Raw genomic sequence first — 20,149 nt, forward strand, 5'->3', positions numbered from 1 at the left:
ATGGTACATTTTCAGAAAACATTAGAAATCATTCACATATTAGTTACACTCAATGGCACATTTTCAGCAAACAGTAAAAATCATTCACATAACTGGGTTATAACAACAATGGTACATTTTCAAAAAACAGTAAAAAAAAATCATTCACATATTAGTTGTGTTACAACAACAATGGCTTATTTTCAGCAAACAGTACAAATCATTCACATATGAACTGATCAATGATATAAAATTCAATGGACACTGAAACCTTCAGACCATATTAAAGCTCCTCCAGTCAATGTCTGAGAGTTTGGCAGACCTGTTAAGTGGTTCTGGCTCAGATATTGAACATGCTATTTTACTGCAACTATAGAATATGCAGTCTGTTTTATTTGGCCAGATGAAGCTGTTCTTCCCACCAACCTGTTTCATGCAATTAATTTCAGCCTCATTACCACATATATTCATGATTTGGCCCACATTTGGTGTGGCATCACAGGTCACAATGACAAACTTCCCCACAGTGTAGCTGGTGTCATCATCAGAATCAGAGTTATACTCTGGGTGGGTTGTTTCATTTGGCTGCAAGGTGAAATCTTGAGATTTAGGCTTTGTACTTTCCACATTAGAAGCAGTAAGCTGCAGTTTCTTGGGCTGAAAGCAGGGGCACATCTTTGGGTACTGGCAAAAGCAGCTAAGGCGTCTGTAGAATATTTCCCCAGGTGACAAGGACAGCACTTGATGTGTGTTGCTGATTCCAACCACAGGGCACAACATCTGGCCCTTTCCATGGGACCTCTCTGAAAAGTTCCAGGTTATCTTTGTAAAACCCAAAGTATATGGAACCTTGCTGAGAAGAAAACAGTTGGTACGATTTCGGTACTGCATTGCTGGACTTAAGATATGGAGTGTGTCAATATCATGGTCACTTTTGGCCTTGAAATCCTCTAGTGGCTTGATGTGAGCCCACATTGCCCTTTCATCATGTCTCAGAGACTGTGATACTGTTGCATAGCTCAGGGACCCACCAGTACCATAGGCCATCCCAGTATGCAGAGTTGCTTGCTGCCAGTTTCCACAAAAGTGAAAGGCTTGAATTACAGTTTTAAGCTTGCAAGGATAGTTTTCACTGAAATCAATGTGAAGGACCATCTCGTTGCTTTGCAAGTTCTCTTTGAGATGTTGAAACTGCCTAACCTGGTGAATCCAGTTATAATGATGACCATCCAGCTCTTTTAGATCTTTCTGGAACACTTCCAAGAAGATTGCCAACTGATCCCCTTTTTGTTGTTTTTACTCAGTTCTTGTAGGTTTTTTCTCCTACTGTTTCATATTCTTTCTGCCACTGTTCCCATGTGACACTCTCAGCAGGATCATGTGCTCTGACTTTGGCCAGTTCAAAACAGCATTCAGTGCACTGTCGCTTCATGCACAAGTCATTATTTATGCTTCAAATTGTATCTGGTGAATTGCCTGTAAGACATTCTGTACATTTCATCACTGTTTTCATTGTAGGCTTTGTGAAGGTCTTGAAGTGTACTTCTGAGGATCTTTCTTTGTTTCTTCTCTCCTCTCCCAATTGTGTCCTTTTTTCCTGGAAGTAAAATGCTGTTCTCGGCTAAAACCAGGAAAGATTCAACCCTTTTTTTCCTCTCAGAGGCCATTTTTTGGGAGCTCTGGGATGAAAAGTTTCACTGACAGTGCCACCAGGCTTTCGTTGTGTTGTCCGCTGTATTTTCTTTCTGTATTTTTCTGATTTCAGATGTTCTTCTTTCAGTTTTTTCGCAAGTTCCAGATTCTGCTTTTTCATTTTCTTCAGTTCTTTCCTTTGCTTGTCATTCTGAACCTTGAACTTGTTTTGCAGGGACAGCTCCATAGTTTCAGAGTGTCTCACAGGTGGAGAATTGGTGAAAGGCTGTGAAGGGAAAGAAGGCTCTGGTGGTGTGTTCTCGGTGTTGGTGTTGTTGGTGTTTTCTTTTTCTGTTTTTTTTTGTGTGCATTTCTCTATTTCTCTCTCAATTTGATTTAATTGATTTAATTTCAAATTAAATCATTCAGTGTGCACTCACTTAGATGGAGGAAGTGAGTGCACACTGAATGATTTAATTGGTCCTTTTTGTTTCTTCCTTCATACCTGTTAGAAAAAAATACATAATGACCAAAATGTTTCAATTTTTCATTTCAGTTTTACCATCTTGATAATACCTTGTTCTGTGTTTATGTTTCACTCTGCAGATTGCGACGTAGACCTCAACCTTTCCTATAGTAAAGTTAGCCTTTAGGATAGTCTGTCTTGTGTGAACTGGCTTGATCTAATAACTTTTTCCTCCTTTTCCTTCGGATTTCCTCTCTCCTTGCAGGATCATTATTCAGTCGTTATTATTCAGTTGGCGTGTCCTCTCCTTGCTGGACATGTCTGCCTCACAGTGACAGGAAACATAGGAATAAGATATTTTGATATGCACAGAGCAGTCAGCATGGTAAAACATGGTTACGTAAAATATAAAAATGGAAACATTAATTGGAGGGACAGCTCCAGCTCCATTAAAGATAATGTATTTTGACATCAAAATACATTATTTATATACCGTATATTCCGGACTATTGAGCGCACCTGGATATAAGCCGCACCGGCTAAAAATAAGTAAAAAAATGTATTTGTACATATATAAGCCGCACTTGATTATAAGCCGCAGGTGTCCACGTTATAACAGAGCTATTTGCACAGAAAGACGTGACATAAAAATTTTTTTTAAACTTTTAATTAAATACGTACTACCGGTAACATCCGCAAATACGAAGCCTACTGGAAATCCTTTATCGAACAGTGTCTGTAACACGGCTGATGAAAAAGGTTACCGTAATACATTTCACAGGAAAAAGTCCATCCATTCACTGACTCAGAATGACTTCATTACTCACTTCCTCAGTCTCTTTTTCGTTGTCGCTGTCAGTGTCAACTTTACGTGCAGCAGCTCTATTAGCTTCTTTGACAGCCAGGTCAATCGCCTTTAACTTGAAAGCTGCATCATGTGCATTTCTCCGTGTGTTTTCCATGATGAGGGTGCGTGCATGAAGCGCAAAATGACTGATATTAAGATCCGATGTGACGAGGTCAAATGTTATTGCGGCACAAGCTCATTCTCCCCCAAGAAAAATCCATAAATAAGCTGCATCGTTTTAAAAGCCGCAGTGTTAAAAACGTGACAAAAAAGTAGCGGCTTATAGTCCGGAATTTACGGTACTTTGTTTCCTCTGCAGGCAAGATTCCCTGGCAGGACAACTACATTTAGGCTCAGGCATGTTCTGTATTTAATACATAATCTAATTTAGTTTCTTAAAGCTGGCGTAACTTTTTTTTATAGCATTTAATATATTGTTTACACATTCAATACATTTCTGGAAATTAAAAAATAATTAGAAATTGAAATGTACTTCCTAAACTTTTAATATTTCAAGATTTACAATATTTTATATTCACACCTTTTGTTTGTGCTTCGTTGTTTAGTTTAGTATTCAAATATATATAGTATTTATATTTTGATATTTGATTTACCTGAAATTCCCTGAGCAAAAAATTTAACTTTCTCCATGTCCAAATGCTCTTGCGTCTTCATATTTGAATGAAATAATTGTGTTGCTTTTTCTACTTGTATTATTTTTATGAAATTCCATATTTCAATCCTGAAGATTCTTCGTAACAGTTGGATAGAGGTCAACTTTGAAAACGTGAAAAACAGTCTGTGGGATCAAATAAATAACTTTATTATTCACTTCAGGATACGCAATAAGATAAGCTACGATACGATAAGCAATCTTTACTCCTATATATAACAAAAGTTCAATTAAAACGAAGACATCAAAAAAGAATGCATGTAAGTTTAACTGAAGTTGCACTTGAAACTAACCACAAAACAGGTAGTTGAGTCTGACAATCTCCCCCTGTCTGTATTCACTCGTCTTCTAACATTCTCCTGTAGTTATGTATGTAGTGATATGGCTCTTGTTGAATTGTATGTGTGAGTAGAGGGGTTGGTTGTGTGTGTGGCATATGTACAGAGGAGGGTACAGGGTAAATAGGTGGCACCTGTGCATCATTCTCCTGAGCCTCATATAAATCGTTCATAATTTTTCTCTTTATTCTTGTCTTTAGCAAAGCGTTTTTAATTGACGTCAACTCCTCAGCTACTTGTCCAAAGTGGCTGTCACTATCATTGCTTCTTCCAGCGTTAAAAGCTGTTGACATCTGCTGTAAAATTTTCAGTTTTTCGATTTCAATTACATCAATAGATTGGCTTTTCTTAAGCTTTTTCGCAGGTGGTACATGAGCTAGAGGAGGGGAAGGGTCGTCATCATTTTGTGGAAAAAATGTATCCTCAGCAGATGTTTCCTCAGAGGCTGGAGAGAGGTCATCATCTACATCACTCAAGAGGTCCCTCTCAGCAGCCAGCGCATCTTTAATTGTTTGAGGCAGCTATAAAAGTTATAAAAAATATTAATGGATATTTAGACAACACTTAAATATTGATAAGAAGTCTACAATCAGGATACATACACTGCTTTCAGTTGGACGTTGGGTGACATGCTTCTTCCGAAACATCAATGTCTTCATGAGCCACCTTTGTTTGCTTGTTAGTGGCTTTTGCAAACTCCCACTGGGTTTACTTTTCAGAGGCTTGCTGTACTGGGTCCTCAAAGTTGTGGCCCGCGTCTTTACTTCTTCCACTGACATTAACTTACTTACCTGGCAGGGGAGATACCATGATCAAGAAGGTGGTTCACCCATGGTGAGGCCCGGCCATTGCACTGCGGCAGGGCTGACCTATGCGAGCTCCCCAAATGTGGGAATCTCAACTGCATAATTTGTGGTAGTGGGGGACTGCGTTCGCGCTCTCCCCTGATTTTCTTTTTTTTTTTTTTTTGGGGCAGCAGTAGCTCAGTCTGTAGGGACTTGGGTTGGGAACCGGAGGGTTGCCGGTTCAAGTCCCGGCATGGACCAAGTCCGGAAACTGGTCTGGTAGCTGGAGAGGTGCCAGTCCACTTCCTGAGCACTGCCGAGGTGCCCCTGAGCAAGGCACCGAACCCCAAAAACTGCTCTGGAGCGCTCTCTGTGGGCAGCCCCCTCACTCTGAGACCTCTCCATTAATGCAGAGTGAAAAACGAATTTCCCCTCGCGGGATTAGTAAAATATATTTAAAAAAAACACAAAAAAAAAACAAGACATTTATATGAATGACCGTTATCATCAAGTTAACGGTTGGTAGTGTAGAAGAAAAGCTACCTTTTATCTCAAGTGCGGCAGCAATTTCTGCCCAACTCCTCTCCTTGTCCTGTCGGATACTCTTTGCATGAAACATTGTATAAACATTCACGATGTTGCCATAGGTCGACAAGTTGGTCCTCCATCTCCGATGTCCACCAGACTTTCTGTTGCGCCAGCTGTTTTTTTTGGATGCTCCCGGAGTTTCCTTGCCTCTATGTCACCTCGCTTTCTGATTGGCTACGCATCAACCGTCAACAGGCTCGTGCTTGTTTCCCCTCGGGGGACACCACACACGATGAAAGATCGGGCCAAAACAATCCAACATGTTGAATATCCCCGATTTGCCATCGGAGCGGTCCCGACATTCTTCCGACCAGACGAGAGCGGTCTGAACACACCACACACGGCAGGATGATCTTATAAGATTATTTTATGATGATCGGGGCGTCCTTAAGATTATCGGAAGGGGAGAATTGGACCTGCGTGAAGTTGGCCCCCCACCCCACGCAAAACTTCGGGATCATTGTTGCATGTGTTTGTGCTTCGTTTGTGCTGGTTTGTGCTGTGAAAAGTTTCGTTTGTGCTGTTTCTGAGTTATTAAAGATTATTATATAGGTCATCCTGAGGTCACCAAGCCCCATCTTCTCCAAATTGACCCGGAATTGTCTTTGTTTCTCCAATGGTGACAAGCCCAAAGCTCTTTAACTGAAATTATATTTTAAGTAGTAGTAGTAGTAATTATATATTATTTAAATGTCAAAATATAATTTCGCCTAACAATGTTATTCAGCGTTGTATATAGATGTGCATGCATTTGACGCTGTTGACTGCATGAAGAAAAAGACTCCTGTTTCTAACAATGGCTTTATGTGCAAAATAGAGCATGACGTAACGGTAACAATGGAACATTTGAAGAGTAATACAGAACATATCCATCTGTTATTAACTATAAAAAACGACGACAACAACCAGTGATCACTCTTTTGTATTTAACACAGCATGCGAGCAGATCTTGGTGTTCTCTGATGCTGCTTTCACTACTCTTCCCAGGTCATCATACATCTCCCAGACAGATGCAGCCCTCTTGCAATATGCCACATAATGTCCAAGAGCATCCTGGGTCAAGCCTCCCTGGAAAGCAATGACTGCCCTCAAAATAAGCATCTTCCCTTGGAGCACCAGCCTGGAGGGAAATTCAGATAATGCAACTTCGCTCTGTAAGGCATTTGTCTGTGATGGAGTTCTAAAAGAATGGCTGCCATGGTCAGTGTCAATCCACACAACTAGTTGCTAGACTGTAACTGTGGGTCACCTTCCCTGAACACAGAACCTTTCCTGTCTTGCAGTCTTGCTTTTTTAATTCAGGAGGACACTGAGATGGGCTTTGGATTGGCCTGAGGCACCGAGAGTCAGGAAGGTTGAGTCCTTGTTCCACAGCCACCTCAAGATGAGACATGCCACACGTCTGCAGAACAGCAATGTGGGTAGACACAAGTGGAACTTCCCTAGTGACTTGCTTGCTTAGATCACAGTACTGTGAGGAACATTGTTTTGTGAAACAAACAATTGAAAGAGTCCTCATGGTTCTCTCAATTACAGCAGAGATGTTGCATTGTGCATCGATTTGCAGGGCACCAGATTTCAGGTGGACAGCTTTGAACATTCCCCTCAGCAGTTCTGCCCTCTGTGAGTATACCTGCTGGGTTACACCCTTTGTGACAATGGTTTTAACCAGCTCGAGGAACTTTTTGTCATATTCCTGGCGAATTACAATGTTTTCTGTCATGTTTTGGTCTGTGTCTTCCCACGTGTGTTTGTTTTCCCTGTCTGTCACTCCCTCTGTGTTCTCCCTTCACCCCTAATCATCATTGCTTTCAGGTTAGCTTCACAGGTGTTGTCAATCCAATCTACTCATTATTTAAGCCGGCTGCTTCCACTCTGCCGGCGCCAGATTATTGTTCTTCCTCAGTGGTTCGTACTCTCTCCGTGTCTTTGCAAAATTTAGTACTCTGTGATTTACTTGTATGATTCCCTGTCGTGTTTTTGACCCTTCGTGTTTTTTTCTCCTTCTCGCTAGTTCCCAGTCCTGCCCGTCCTGTACCTCGTGTTCCTCGTCGTCTTGTTCATCTTCATCTGGCTTCCTCACGCGTGCTATTGTATCACTCTCGAGTCACATTATATTCTTGTTGCACATTTAGAGTCACCTTAGTTTTCTTGTACACATATTTAGAGTCACATTATATTACTTGTACACATTCCTGTCACATTAGATTTATGCTACACATTAGTGTCACTCATATTTCATGTAAGACATTTATTCACCGTGTCACTCGTTGTTTAATAAATTGTTATTTCGTTTTGATTCTGTCTCTGAGTCGTGTGTTTGGTTCCACTTATTCTGATACACAACAGTTTTCAAAAGAATAGCTGTCACAAAAAGAGCAACATGAACTCTGAAGAACTGCATCAAATGCACAAGTGTTAAGCACTGACACTCTTGATTCGCCAAGTTTAACAGGCTGTTGTTTGTTTCAGTTTTTTAACAGCTGCACTTTTTTCCAGTCCACAGATGGGTCTGTGTGCAGCCATTCAGGACAAGGAGCAAGGTAGGAACTCATCTTCCTTTTTTTGAGTGGAACCGCCTCTCCAGTTTTCAACAGCATCCTCATCTGTTTGAACAATGTTTGCAGCAGCAGCAGACTCCTCACAAGCATGAACATCCTTATTTCTTTCATCTTTTACACTGTGGGCAGTAGTGGAGACAGGGTCAGGTCCTGTGACAGTAATTAAATCAACTGCATTCTCCTCTGTTTTTTGTTTTGCACAACAAATCTGCATGTTTCCTTCAATGAAGGAAAGATGACGAGCCACGAATCGATCCACCTGAATAGGCAGGTTTTCATGCTTGAAAAGTCCATGTTTAATGTTTTTGAATGCTGCTTCAACAGCAGCTGAGTTTGCAGTGATGCTGGTTCTTAGGAAAAGAGGGACCATTATTCCCGTCCAGAGTAGTAAGTAACTTCCGAGTCTTATCTGGGTAATAATCTCAGGGAGGAAGTGGATGTTATCTCTGTCTCCATCAGCCTTGGCAAGTGACCTGCTCTCCTCACATATTTCAGTTACCCACTGTCGGGCGGTTGTCTGGATATGACCAAATGCATCCACTGGTTCCTGTCCCTCAACTTTTTCATCTGGCATGATGACAACCTCCTCTGCAATTTGAGCTTTCAGGTATTTCTTGCACCTTTCTGATGGGAGAGGAGCCCCTGAACTGTCATTGCCCTCTGCTTCGCTGAGTGCCACACTAGTGATGGCATGTATGAGGTTTTTTACATGTTCAACAGATTGTGACTTGACAAGCTGTGCTATTGATCTCACAAAGAAATCTTTAACACGATGTGTTTTCTTTTTCAGGCAGTCCCACTGGCAGATCATCTTAATGCAGTGTGCCACATCAACCCTGACAAAACAAGGGGGCAGTTTTGCAGATGGGTTCCCAAGCAATGCATTAAAGCATTCATTGATGTAGGCCTTGAGGTCAAGGTGAGGGGTAAAAGCCTTGACCAGAGCTCCAAGAATGGCCAGAGAAAAATCACTCACAACTTCTTTTGGAACAGGTGCACCTGCGCGACTTCTGCCGGTACCGACAGCGCAAGATGAAAAACCATTGTCATATTGCACATTTGCGTTTCACTACAACCAGCACTGTAAGAGTAAAAGAAGACTCATAACTTGTGCACACAAAGCACCTGAGTGACAGACACACCCACTCAAAATCACTCGAAATATATTCAAAAACACGTTTAAAACAAATCTCATTGATTGATACAGACAGTTAGAGGCTAAACTTGCCATTGTTCACAACTAAATACACAACGAAATTTAATGGAAATGGCGGACTGCGTTGTGCGGACAGTGATCTCCACATTAAGCCTGACATCTGAAACTTTATACAAATCTTTTGCGCCAATGAATAACTTAAGTTAAAAAAATGCGTAATACAGTTATTGTAACATTAGATTAGACAAATAAGCTTTTTAATACTTACAAATTACTCCAAAAGTTCAAATATAGGGTCATGACATCACTGTAAGTCCCCTCATGTACTTGAAAGTTATCATTAAACGGACTGTGTGAAGTAAAAAATGCTGAGTCAATTAAAGTTAAAACTGTATAAGTTGTTCAGAGAAAGAAAATATGTTGAGTGCTAACTTAACCCTAACTTTTAGTACAGTGTAATCAGTCTTTATAAGTCAGCGATACTGTTCGGGTATAGGTGGCGTTAGCAGTAAGCAGGTTATGCCAAAATGCGGTTCCCCAGGACCTAACCATACCTGATACGAACCCTAACACATAGGCAATCTTAGAATGGCCATTAGCGTAAGTCAGGGGCTGTTGTTCAAACACGAGGGAACATTGAAAAAGAAATGACCTACAGTCACCCACCCACTGTATCTCTCAGGTGCGGAACAAAAGGCTCACAAGGCTGAACGGGCTGAGAGAAGGGACCGCTGGAACTGTCGGAGTAGGAGCAGGTAGCTGGGCGATTTGTAGCTTGTTCTCAACACGGCTGAGGCTTGTTGAAATCACTTGTAACGATTTCATGAGTCCGCGGAGGGTTGGATCGTGCTGACCGAGTATAATTCCTTGAGAGGAAACAGCGTGACACAGAGAACTGACGTTAGTCGGCGTATCTGAGTCGGCTGGGTCCATAGCTGCATTCCGGTTCACTTATTTGCATCGAATGTCATGGACATTAAAAAGATGCTAAAACGGAGCGTCGGACATTTAAACAGATTATAAACATCAGTGAAACTCACTGTAAAGAGTGATGAGCTGGGATAAAAAAAAGAGTCTGACATGAGGATTAACAACCAAAATGAAGCTTTTTAATGTCCGTATTTTCTCCGGTATTAAACTCTGCTCATGTTGTTGATAAGTTTCACTGAAGTCTGATCCCGTGCAGCGGGTTTGGTGTGTTTGATCTACTAGTTTAGTAGATCAAACACACCAAACTGGACAATTTACTCCTACTTCTTGTGCAAGACTAATATAAGATTTCACCTGATCTTATTTGTATTTTTATTTTTAAATTTGATTGCATTGCAATATTTATTTATGGGACAATTTGTGCAATAACATTCCATCCTTATATGCACTGTGCGCATACTAGTGTTCATACTGTTTATACAGACTTACATCTTTAAGTTACTGGCATTTCAACTGTTCCTTTTCTGATGCATATTTTTACTAGCTCTTTAATTGATGCATATTTTTCTTACAAGCTCTTGATTATTGTTTTTGATGGATATTTTTTTCTACACTTATATTTGTATCTAGTTTAATTTTGTGCCCTGTGTGATTTTCTTCTGCTATCCTGCTTTTTCCTCCTGGATGGAGGGGACTTCATTCAGCTGCGAGTGTGACTTCTGACGGAGTGCACTCCGTCACGGAGGGGGAGTGTGTTTGAAAAAGGCTCTGCAAATAAGGGACTTGAGATCCAGCCTGTAAGAGCTTTAAAATTATCCTCAACATGGCAGCTCTGGAACTACTTCCGGTTAAGCCGAGGACCGAGAAGACTGCAAATAAGGGACTTGAGATGCAGCTAAGGTATACTGTAAAATCGTTTGTATTTCTTAAGTTTAGTTGATTTGCAGCCAAAGATAGTTGAAATGTTTAAATGGATAAAATGCAAAAAAAATATTTTTGCTAATTTATGAGCCCAGAAAGTTTATGTGAGTTTTTGTTCTTGTTAATTTAGAAAATGTTGTCTTTACAATCACTGTAACAATAGGGAAATAGACTTAGCACATAAAAGAAGTTCTGCAAAATGTGACACTCAAATGTACGTTTCCGGGAAAGGTCACAAACAATCGATGTAGAAAGTTTGTTACTGGTTCATGGATAATGTAGTTTCCTTCACCTAAAGACTCTTTCACGTCAAGGGTTTGTTGCTTTGTGTACGACTTCATATCCCAGGGGTCACCGCGCATGGCACGTAGGTCTACGGGACGTATTGGCTCACGCGGACCCTGGGAGTGCTGAGTCGATTTCCCTCTCTGGTTTCTCGCCGGTTTTCAGCCTTTTTCCCCCCTGAACCAAACAGTGTACACTGTATTGTAACGGTCTCTGTGAATTCAAGGGTTATACATATAAATTGGCCGTTGGGTGATTACTGAACATAGACCAAGAACTGCGAAACTCAAATCTCAGTAGTTAAAAAACAAGACCCACGATGGACCCGAGAGACACTGCCCCTGATTCCTGGGAACAAGAGGACGATGTGGAGGCCACATTCGACGGACAACTTGAATCAGCATTTACAGCATTGAATGTCAATGCTAAACCGTTTGTGCCCAATATAAATGCTGCCGAATTTGTCCCGGATTTTGCCACGAAAGGACATCTAGAGAACAACGATTCGGCGGGTAAGATAACTGTCACGCTGGGAAGCTATATTGGCTAGCGATACGCTAGTTGCTAACAGAAGGCAAGGCACTGTACGGACACGCTTTTCCGTACGTGTGTCAAACTAAACATTTTCTCATAGATGTTTTATTATTTTTAGAAGATATTCCAGGCGCCTCTTAAGATCATCACTATATATCAGCAGATTCAGTGACACGTGTATATTTAGTTGTTAAGCTTGTTAATCATGGTCATAGCGGTCTTTGAAGTTAAAAACACAACCGGCATTAGCTAGCTAACCGGTGGTAGCAAGCTAGCGGTTTGATTAGCTGGTGTGGGTTAACCATTGACCTCTAGTCCAACTCTGTTTATTACTGCATTAAAGCTTAACTGCCGTAAACTGGAAATTGTAAGAGTTAGAAGAGCTAAAAGTCAGAAACTGTAATTATGAATGACAGTAGCCCTCTAACTTTACGTTAGGGCGAGGATACTTGAAATGAGGAATAGCCAGAAACTGTTTAGAACGTGAGAATACGGCGTGACGTGGATGTTCTGACGCACTGCAGTTCAGAAGTGAAGTAAATGAGTGCGTTTACATGGACTTGAGTATCACGGTTATGAGCCATATCCCGGTTCTGATCATATTTGGGCTATTACGTTTACATGCGCACAGAGAAACCTGGTTATTTATATTCCTGTATACATGATCAATAATAGTATCCCTGTTTCTGATTACTGCATCTTATTTGCGCAGGCGCACGTTTATTTTTTACGACACAACATTGTGGACATTTAGAAATTTAAAAAGACATGAAAACACTGTGGCTTGTAACAAAAATATCATTTTACCCCTCAATGAATCCAACATAAACTAAAAGTGCCAAACAAACAAAAAATGGTCTGTGAAAGTTCTGTTAAAATTGTCTTTTTAGTCCACAGAAAAAGATGGAAGACATCTGCCAACGCGGCCTTTTGCTCATCCAAAACAAGCTCAGTCCATCCACAAAGTTTAAAAAACAAAAGCAATGCAATAAAGGACGATCACTGCTATACCAGAATAAAAAAGAAGCGATCTCACCGGGATGTGTGCCAGATCGGGCCATATTTATTTCGTCCGTATACTCTATATTATAGCCCACCTTCAATTATATTTTTTGTTTTATTAGTGAAACATAAAAGTTACTCCTCTCTCCAGAATACCGTCATGTTTGATATACGTGTACGTCACTTGGCTGAGTCTGCGCCTGCGCAGGTGTTGACAGCTGTCAGAAATGGGGTGAGACGTATACATGCTGCAGGTCGCAAAACCGGGTTTCTCAGACAACGGGATACTGCAGTATCCAGATTTCTGAAATCGGGATACGTTTACATGCACAAATACAAAAAAGAGATACTTCCAACCCCAATCATAACCGGGATACTGAAGTCCATGTAAACGCACTCAATGTGTAATTAGTTTTCTGCATCAAAACTGCCTGGAGACCAGTTGGGTTTTATGCTTCGAACAAGACAGGTTTAATCATTTAAGTATGTAGACAAATACTTGTAGTAATAATGGGTATTTATAGTAAGTGGTTATGATTTAAAACCTTCCAGTATGACTCCAAACACATAATGGAGAGTACCTAAGTATTAAGCATATGGCCTTGACATTAAAGCCCTTATTATTTAACTGGTTTAGGTCTATAGTGTTTTAAGCCTGATTTACACTACTGCGTCTAATCTAAGTAGTGTGTTCCTATGCGGAAGCCTATGTACTTTACCTGCCCTGCACTTTTTCATAAATATAACCAGGGATTGAATCTATGCAAGCCCTGTGATTGGACCACTGGGTAAAAATGCTGGTATCGCCAGCATTTTAAAAATAATGGCAAATAACGAATTTTGTCAAGCCTGGCTCACACGGTTTTTCCCCAATTGTATTAAAGTCGTGGTTGTACATCAGCTCAAACCGTATGACTGAATCGTTTATGACACACGACCAGACCTTAAGGTTTTTGTGCTCTCACTGATTGTTGGGCACGGCCTGAGAGCTCACACTGTGTAAGTGTAATCGAGACAGAACGTCGACGGGAATAAAGTTTAATTTAAAACTCCAACGGACTCCAGGGGACGGCGGCTGGTAAAAGAGAGGTGGAAGTGGATATAAGAAAGTTGGTACAATCATAGATATATGGATGAGGGGTGCACGATAATTATCGGCCCAATGTAAGGAATTATGACGTCACATCAATAAATCCAATAACATTAAAAATAGCCCCGATAAATAATATTTTAAAAAAAACCCGCTTACAATATGGAGAGATTGCCCATACTGTGCTGTAGGTGGGTTAGGGTGAGCAAATCAAGCGCTCCTTTTCTCCTTCCTGTGCCGTTCCGTAAACTGCCTGCCGTAACTTCCCCTGATCTCGTCATAAACAAGCATGGCTTCGATCGTATGAGACTTCACCGTTTCAGAGGAAGACATTTTGCACCAAATGTTCTGCAAACATTCTGTGTGGGGGGAACAAAATATCGAGCTTCAACACATCAAACCTTATCAGCCACCTGAAATGCCAGCATTGCTACAACGATGTTTTAAAAGCTTGCGAAGACGCCTGCGCCACTAAAGAAGCTACCCCAAAGCTAGCCGCAAAGAAATGCCCGGGGCTTGGTCCTATCGCAGCGGCATTTGAAATGTACAAAAAGTTTTCCAGAGACGACCCGAGGGCTAAAGCTATCTGTGATTTCATTATGGAAATGATGGCACTGGACGACCAGCCATTGACCTTAATTGAAGATACAGACTTTTGTCGGTTAGTAAACCACTTAGACCACTTGTTAGTGCACTTTATGAATCCTTACACAAGAGTTTGTGGACTTCTCGAGGCCTTTTATTTTAGAATTTTGTATCTCACATGTGCATCCAGTACAGTTTTTTAATTATGCACTTTACTATGGCTAAAGTTTACATTTGATAAGCCATTCAAAAGTGAATGTGTGTAAACGTGCATTACTAGAAGCAGAACTGTTCTTGATTTTTGTTTTGTCAATAGTAGTGATGTCATGATATTGGATTAGGACAAATGTACAGTTAAGTCCACCTTTCTTTGAGTCTTTTTTACCTCCAGGTGTGCACAAACTACCTTGTATCTAAGTTAAAAAAAATAATTAATCTAAAATTGTTATCGGGTATCGGTCTTAAGAAGCAGGAAGTTATCGGTATCGGCTCGAAAAAAAATTATCGTGCATCCCTAATATGGATGCAATGTTTCAGAAAAGATAATTTGTGCCATCCTGTGAACCAAACCCGAAATTTTGCAGAGAATTAAGGGTTATACAATATTCTGAATGTATTGTAGTTATGGACAACTTTTGCTGGACACATTTATGACATGATCGTCAAGATTTTATATCCAAAATATCAAACATGTTTGCAATAAATTAGTGCATCCCAGACAATCAGCGAGCAGATGTGGGACATTAAGATTGGAACTTTGTACGCCACACACTACAGAGTAATCGGATCAGATAATCGGTTTCGAGCAGTCTTGAGTCGGGAGCCCCCCTGTGATTGTTGGGAAGTAGAAATTGGACCTCGAATCAGCCCATTAATCACATTGAAATCAGATTGCCTGCTACGTTTGTAGGCAGAGTCTTGCAGAGCGACACTTACTCACCAACGCACATACATATGTTGTGTTAACAATGGCTACTACTGCCCCGCTTCTGAGCGGTCCAGCTCGGTACGGCACGCATTTTGCAGCATTCCATAGACTAATCCTGCGAAAGATTCCCAATTAACCGATCTGTACCGTCCCACTTTTTGGGACCTTTCCGTTGGGGTGCCAAGAATGTCGAGCCGACCCGAAAAGGTGGAGCTAAACACTGCAGTCCGTTGATTGGTTGAAAGAATCGTCACTTCCCGTGTTACGTTGGCAAACAAAACTCCACCGTGTTTAAACCATTGACTGTAATACACAGCTGATTGTTTGCGTCTGTATTTCTCCTCTCGGCACACAGCCTTCTCTAAAACAAAGCTTGATTGAGTTTTTATAATAAACAGTCACATGCCAATGACAAAGTCGATGAACTGCTGGATGTCTTCCAGCGTTGGTTTTGTTTGTGTAGCGTTTTTCTTCTTTGTTGAATTTATTTGTTAGTGGTTAGCTGCTATCATATGACGCTATTTACATGGCAGCTATCATCATCCGGCATACCGCCTACCAAATAGGGCACGGGTGGCTGTGGAAACGCAAACGGGATCAGGCTTAATCGAACCAAACCGTACCAAACTGTACCGATCCGTACCGGACTGCTGTGTGGAAACGGTGCTTAAGGCATACATTAGCCTAGCCCAGCTTCTGCCTGCCTGCCTGCCATATATGTATGTATAACTAACAGGATGTCTGGTGAGATCAGACATTATTGGCATCAAAAAGAGAAAAATAGCAAAAATTTAGCATGAATAGCTAACATGAATCAGAACTGCATCAACTTCTTCTTAATCATAACAAAATAGGAAGTTTACTTAACTGTCAAAACAAAGTGCCTGCTGCACACAGCTTTACATTTCTTTTTATTGTTTTTATCAATGGGTTAACCTGTTTTTTTTATATGATTAGAAGTGAGCACTGGTCAAGCTGTTTAAATACATTATCACTACTTCAGCAATTGTCTGGCTTACAATAAAGAATCACCACGTAACAAAGCAGATTTAAGCAGAGTTGGGGATAAGACAGAGTAGAAAGCCTAACAAGTGTCTTAGCAGCTAAGTTAGCAGAGTCTTACAATGCTCAGAGGCTCTAACAAAGCGGATTTTACATTCATTCGAACGTCTTGAACCATGATCATAAATCTGAATTTTAGCACTGTTGAAGCTTATCACACCGATGATTAAGCACCAATTAACAAGCCCCTTTTAATGCACAAGTGGAACTACAGCAAATTAGAAAGAGGCTAACCACAACAATGTTAGTAGACATGCAAAGTCCAACAGTCCATAAAAAAAATAAAAGTGGATTTGGACCGTAAAAACCATACTCGTATATCTCACTGCCTTAACTAAGCTGGTTTACATGTACATGTTTTTGGTGAAAGTTAATGAATTGTATAGTAGTGCTCAAATTTCGAAAATGCTATCATTACTTTGCATATTTGCTTAGGCTTACAGTTCAGCTACATAGGCCACAGCCAATGTCTGGAACAGCTAAAAAGTTTTTTTCAAACTAAATAAAAACATAAGGTCACACTGGAAAATGTTTTTCGGGGGGGGGGGGTGTTGGTGAACGAGCGTTTCATCAGGAGGAGTGGGAGGAGCCATATTTCAGCAGACTTTAAATTTAAACTGAATGTCAAGGTAATGGGAATATTAATTGACTACTTTTTGTCTTCCAGTAGCTGTAGACAAGAATTCCAGCATGGAGGTGGTAGAAAGTACTGGTATGTATATATGTGTAAGCTCAAGTCTCTCTTATTTGCCACAAACATTAAATGCTGTAAGATTAGGATGGACAAAGCCATGAGTTACTGAGGCACAATAATACACTTTTTTAAATGCATTTTATTTAACCAGGAAGTCCTTTTGAGATTGTGGGCACAAACTCACTAGGCAATCCATACTAGTGTGAGTGCTATTTCTAAATCATGGTACGCTCCCTTAGCCCTTGCATGGATGGAAATTGTGTGCTTCGTAATCGCATGATTAATCGAAAATAAATCACTGTCAATTCATACATTCATACATGCAAACTCATTTCCCGATTTTCCCTCAGGGATTAATCAAACTCAAAAAGCTTCTAACTGATGATTTACTTCCTATGATTGATGTGCGCATTCAGAACAATCTCGATCTGCAGTGTATACCATACAAGGACGATTCTCCTACAGGCTGCCTAGATATATTTATGGCCACCCAAGCAGCCTATATTGCCGACCCTTTTAATTTATTTAAAATGTAATACTAAAAATATAGAGGGCAAGCAGATGAGAGAGCTGCACTAGCCGTATGTCCCTCCTATTAATGCGCCAATTGAGGAGCAACGCCAATGTCCTTTCAAAACTACGGCCCGCCCTCTTCTACTTTTGGGTTTCATGAAAGGCACTATATAAATCTATGTTGTTCTTTAAACTAAGCCATCATGTCAACATTTTTCTTTAGTTGCTTGCTGTCTATATGATTTGGCTCTCTCTTAGATTTGCTGCCAGCCCGAGGCTCCCTTATTGTGTTAATTGGGTTGCAAGTTAACCTTTTTAAAATAGGTTTGTTGTGTTGCATGGAGCCCCCAAAGACGATCTGTGGTTTCAATGTGGGTTTGGATGCTGGCATTTATTTCAGTGCAGCAGTCCTTGCATGCAGGCAGATGCAGGCGTGTCTGTCATTCAAACTGTCATGGCCCATCTTTAAACCAACAGAAAAATTTATGTCTTTGTTACATGATCATATGTTACAGAAATGTTTTTTTTGCCATTCTCACAAGAGCATAAACAGACCAAAATGCCATGCAAAATTATATATCAGCAAAACATAAGCTACTTGTATGAAAAATAAGCTTGATTCTACCGGCATTGCTTTCCATGCTTTTAGGGAGGAAGTAACTTTGCCATTGTGGCTGGAAAAAAACATTTTGAAGAGATGGAATACTTCTGTTGATAAGAAGTTCTGAATCACTTGTTGTGGGCTGTTTGTGACCATGCAGCTCCAGTTGAGAATGGGGACATGGAGACGAGCACAGAAGAGATGTGGGACCAAAGAGAGTCTGAGCCAAATCAGGAGGAGCCAGGAGGCGGGAGGCTGGGACCGGTGGTGCCACAAATGACAGAGAAAACCGCTCCGGACATGATTGAGGAGGAAGAGGAAGTGCCAGTTCCCAAGGTTCAATCAACACATCAAGATGCCCCCAGGAAGGAACACATTAATGTTGTGTTCATCGGGCATGTAGGTCAGTTCATATCATCATTTTATTTTGTACTTCATTCTGTGTATGATACTATTTACAGGTGGCATTGACTTTATCTTAAGTAATAAAAGCCCCTTTCAGACTTCTGTTTTGGTGAAAGTGCCATAACTAAGCTAAGCCATAATCATGTCTACTTTTTTGTATAAATTCTGCTGTGGCATAATATTGTTGTCTTCATCTGTGAAAATGCATTCGGTTTCGGCTAAGCTGTAAGAACTCCACAAAGATAAGACACGACACACCAATTAGACCGTTGGTCCGTCGATGACCAAACAGCTCTGTCACTACCTGTCAGCCACAGTTGACTTTTTTTGGCCGATTCCACATGTTGAATTGGCGTCTGCATTAGCCCCCGCGCGGTTGGGGAGAGTAGTCTCTCTGATTGGCTGTTCAGATAAGTGCAGGAGAAGAAAAACGGACTGACAACGGCAGTGCCATTTTCAACTTTTTATTAGACATTTTCAATTCAAAGTAGACTACCTATTACAAGTAGTGAGCGATAGCAGTAAGAAATCGGTATTGTCGTATCATAACGGTTTATTTATCCGCATTCTTCTTCCTCTTCTATAAATCATCACGCAAATAAACAATTTTGAGAAAAAAACAAATCACTCTGGGAAGAGCGATCGTCCACTCTGTGTGACAGTCAAAACAGACATTAACCTCAAAATACTGACCTGACCGTAGTACTAAGAAGTAAATGTGACTTAAGAGCCATTTATGTAGCCCTATTCAGACTGCCTTTTTTGATGGTGTAATATATGTCCCTTTTGATGTTTTTCTGCGATATGAATGTCACAGCCTTGTAATGGGTGGAATAAAGTGAACCCGGGATGAAGTGTACAAAGACATAGTTACAGCACTGTTGTAGAAATGCAATCTAAAAATAAATGAAGATAACTGAAGATGAAGGTATTCTGCAAATTCTTTTTGTATATTTATTAAATATACAGATGGAGCTAAAAAAAAAAAAAATCACCCCTTTCCCTGTCACGGTCCGTGCACTTTCCTGCATAAGGCCGTGTAGTGGCCAAGATCCCCTGCGGTGACGTAGTCGATGACATACGCAGACTTCTAAAGGCCCTCAGCGTCAGCAGTGATTATGGAAGCAAAAGTGATTACTGCATCTGAAAACAGCTGCGCATAATACTATGTGTCAGTCTATAGCCTCTCTCTCTCTCTCTCTCTCTGTCTCTGTCTGTGTGTGTGTGAGAAAAAGACCACTATATCATCAACCTCCATTAAATTATTGTATTTTGCCTCTGCCTTTGGCCATGAGGTGTTTAATCTTTACGACAGGATTGTTTTCTCCTCATTCTCCCTTTGTCCCAGTGCTCCTCTGTGCGTTGTGTACTTTTTGCCTTTAAAATTGCATGTTAATAGGTTTTATACATGTTCTTGGTTTGAGATCAATGTAACAATGCTTATATATTGCACACTGTTCAAACAGAGTCACAAAGCAGCGGTAAATTTACTCAATATTAAAATGTGGTTATCACAGTATCCCGTTGTAGAAGGTCGTTAATTTTTCTCATATTTTAACTCACCTTGTACATTA

The 20,149-nt window shown here is 40.6% G+C and overlaps 1 protein-coding gene and 2 long non-coding RNA genes across 8 annotated transcripts in view; 1 reads left to right on the forward strand and 2 right to left on the reverse strand.

Moving 5' to 3' along the window:
• Nucleotides 1-7,062: 7,062 nt before the first annotated feature.
• LOC306838731 lies at nt 7,063-7,651 on the reverse strand. The gene is made up of 2 exons (XR_013781114.1): nt 7,482-7,651; nt 7,063-7,449 (listed from the first exon to the last, which is right to left on the reverse strand). It is a non-coding gene; the product is annotated as an uncharacterized lncRNA (long non-coding RNA).
• Nucleotides 7,652-10,830: 3,179 nt separating this feature from the next.
• gspt1l (G1 to S phase transition 1, like) overlaps nt 10,831-20,149 on the forward strand; it is a 32,549-nt gene continuing 23,230 nt past the window's right edge. Inside the window, exons 1-3 of one of the 6 annotated variants that reach the window (XM_079366869.1) lie at nt 10,831-10,855; nt 17,033-17,074; nt 18,331-18,573. In XM_079366869.1, coding sequence (XP_079222995.1) covers nt 17,053-17,074; nt 18,331-18,573 — 265 coding nt within the window. In that variant the 5' untranslated portion in view covers nt 10,831-10,855; nt 17,033-17,052. Of the gene's footprint in view, nt 10,856-11,124; nt 11,674-17,029; nt 17,075-18,330; nt 18,574-20,149 lie in introns of those variants that run through there. The other 5 variants (XM_079366868.1, XM_079366870.1, XM_079366866.1 and 2 more) reach the window with 5 other exon arrangements.
• The window catches only part of LOC306838599, a 311,986-nt gene continuing 305,770 nt past the window's right edge, over nt 13,934-20,149 (reverse strand). Inside the window, exon 2 of the long non-coding RNA XR_013781104.1 lies at nt 13,934-15,966. This is a non-coding gene — a long non-coding RNA (uncharacterized lncRNA). The remainder of the gene's footprint in view (nt 15,967-20,149) is intronic.

This window comes from Symphodus melops, assembly GCF_947650265.1.
Source record: "Symphodus melops genome assembly, chromosome: 17".
NCBI classification, from domain to species: domain Eukaryota; kingdom Metazoa; phylum Chordata; class Actinopteri; order Labriformes; family Labridae; genus Symphodus; species Symphodus melops.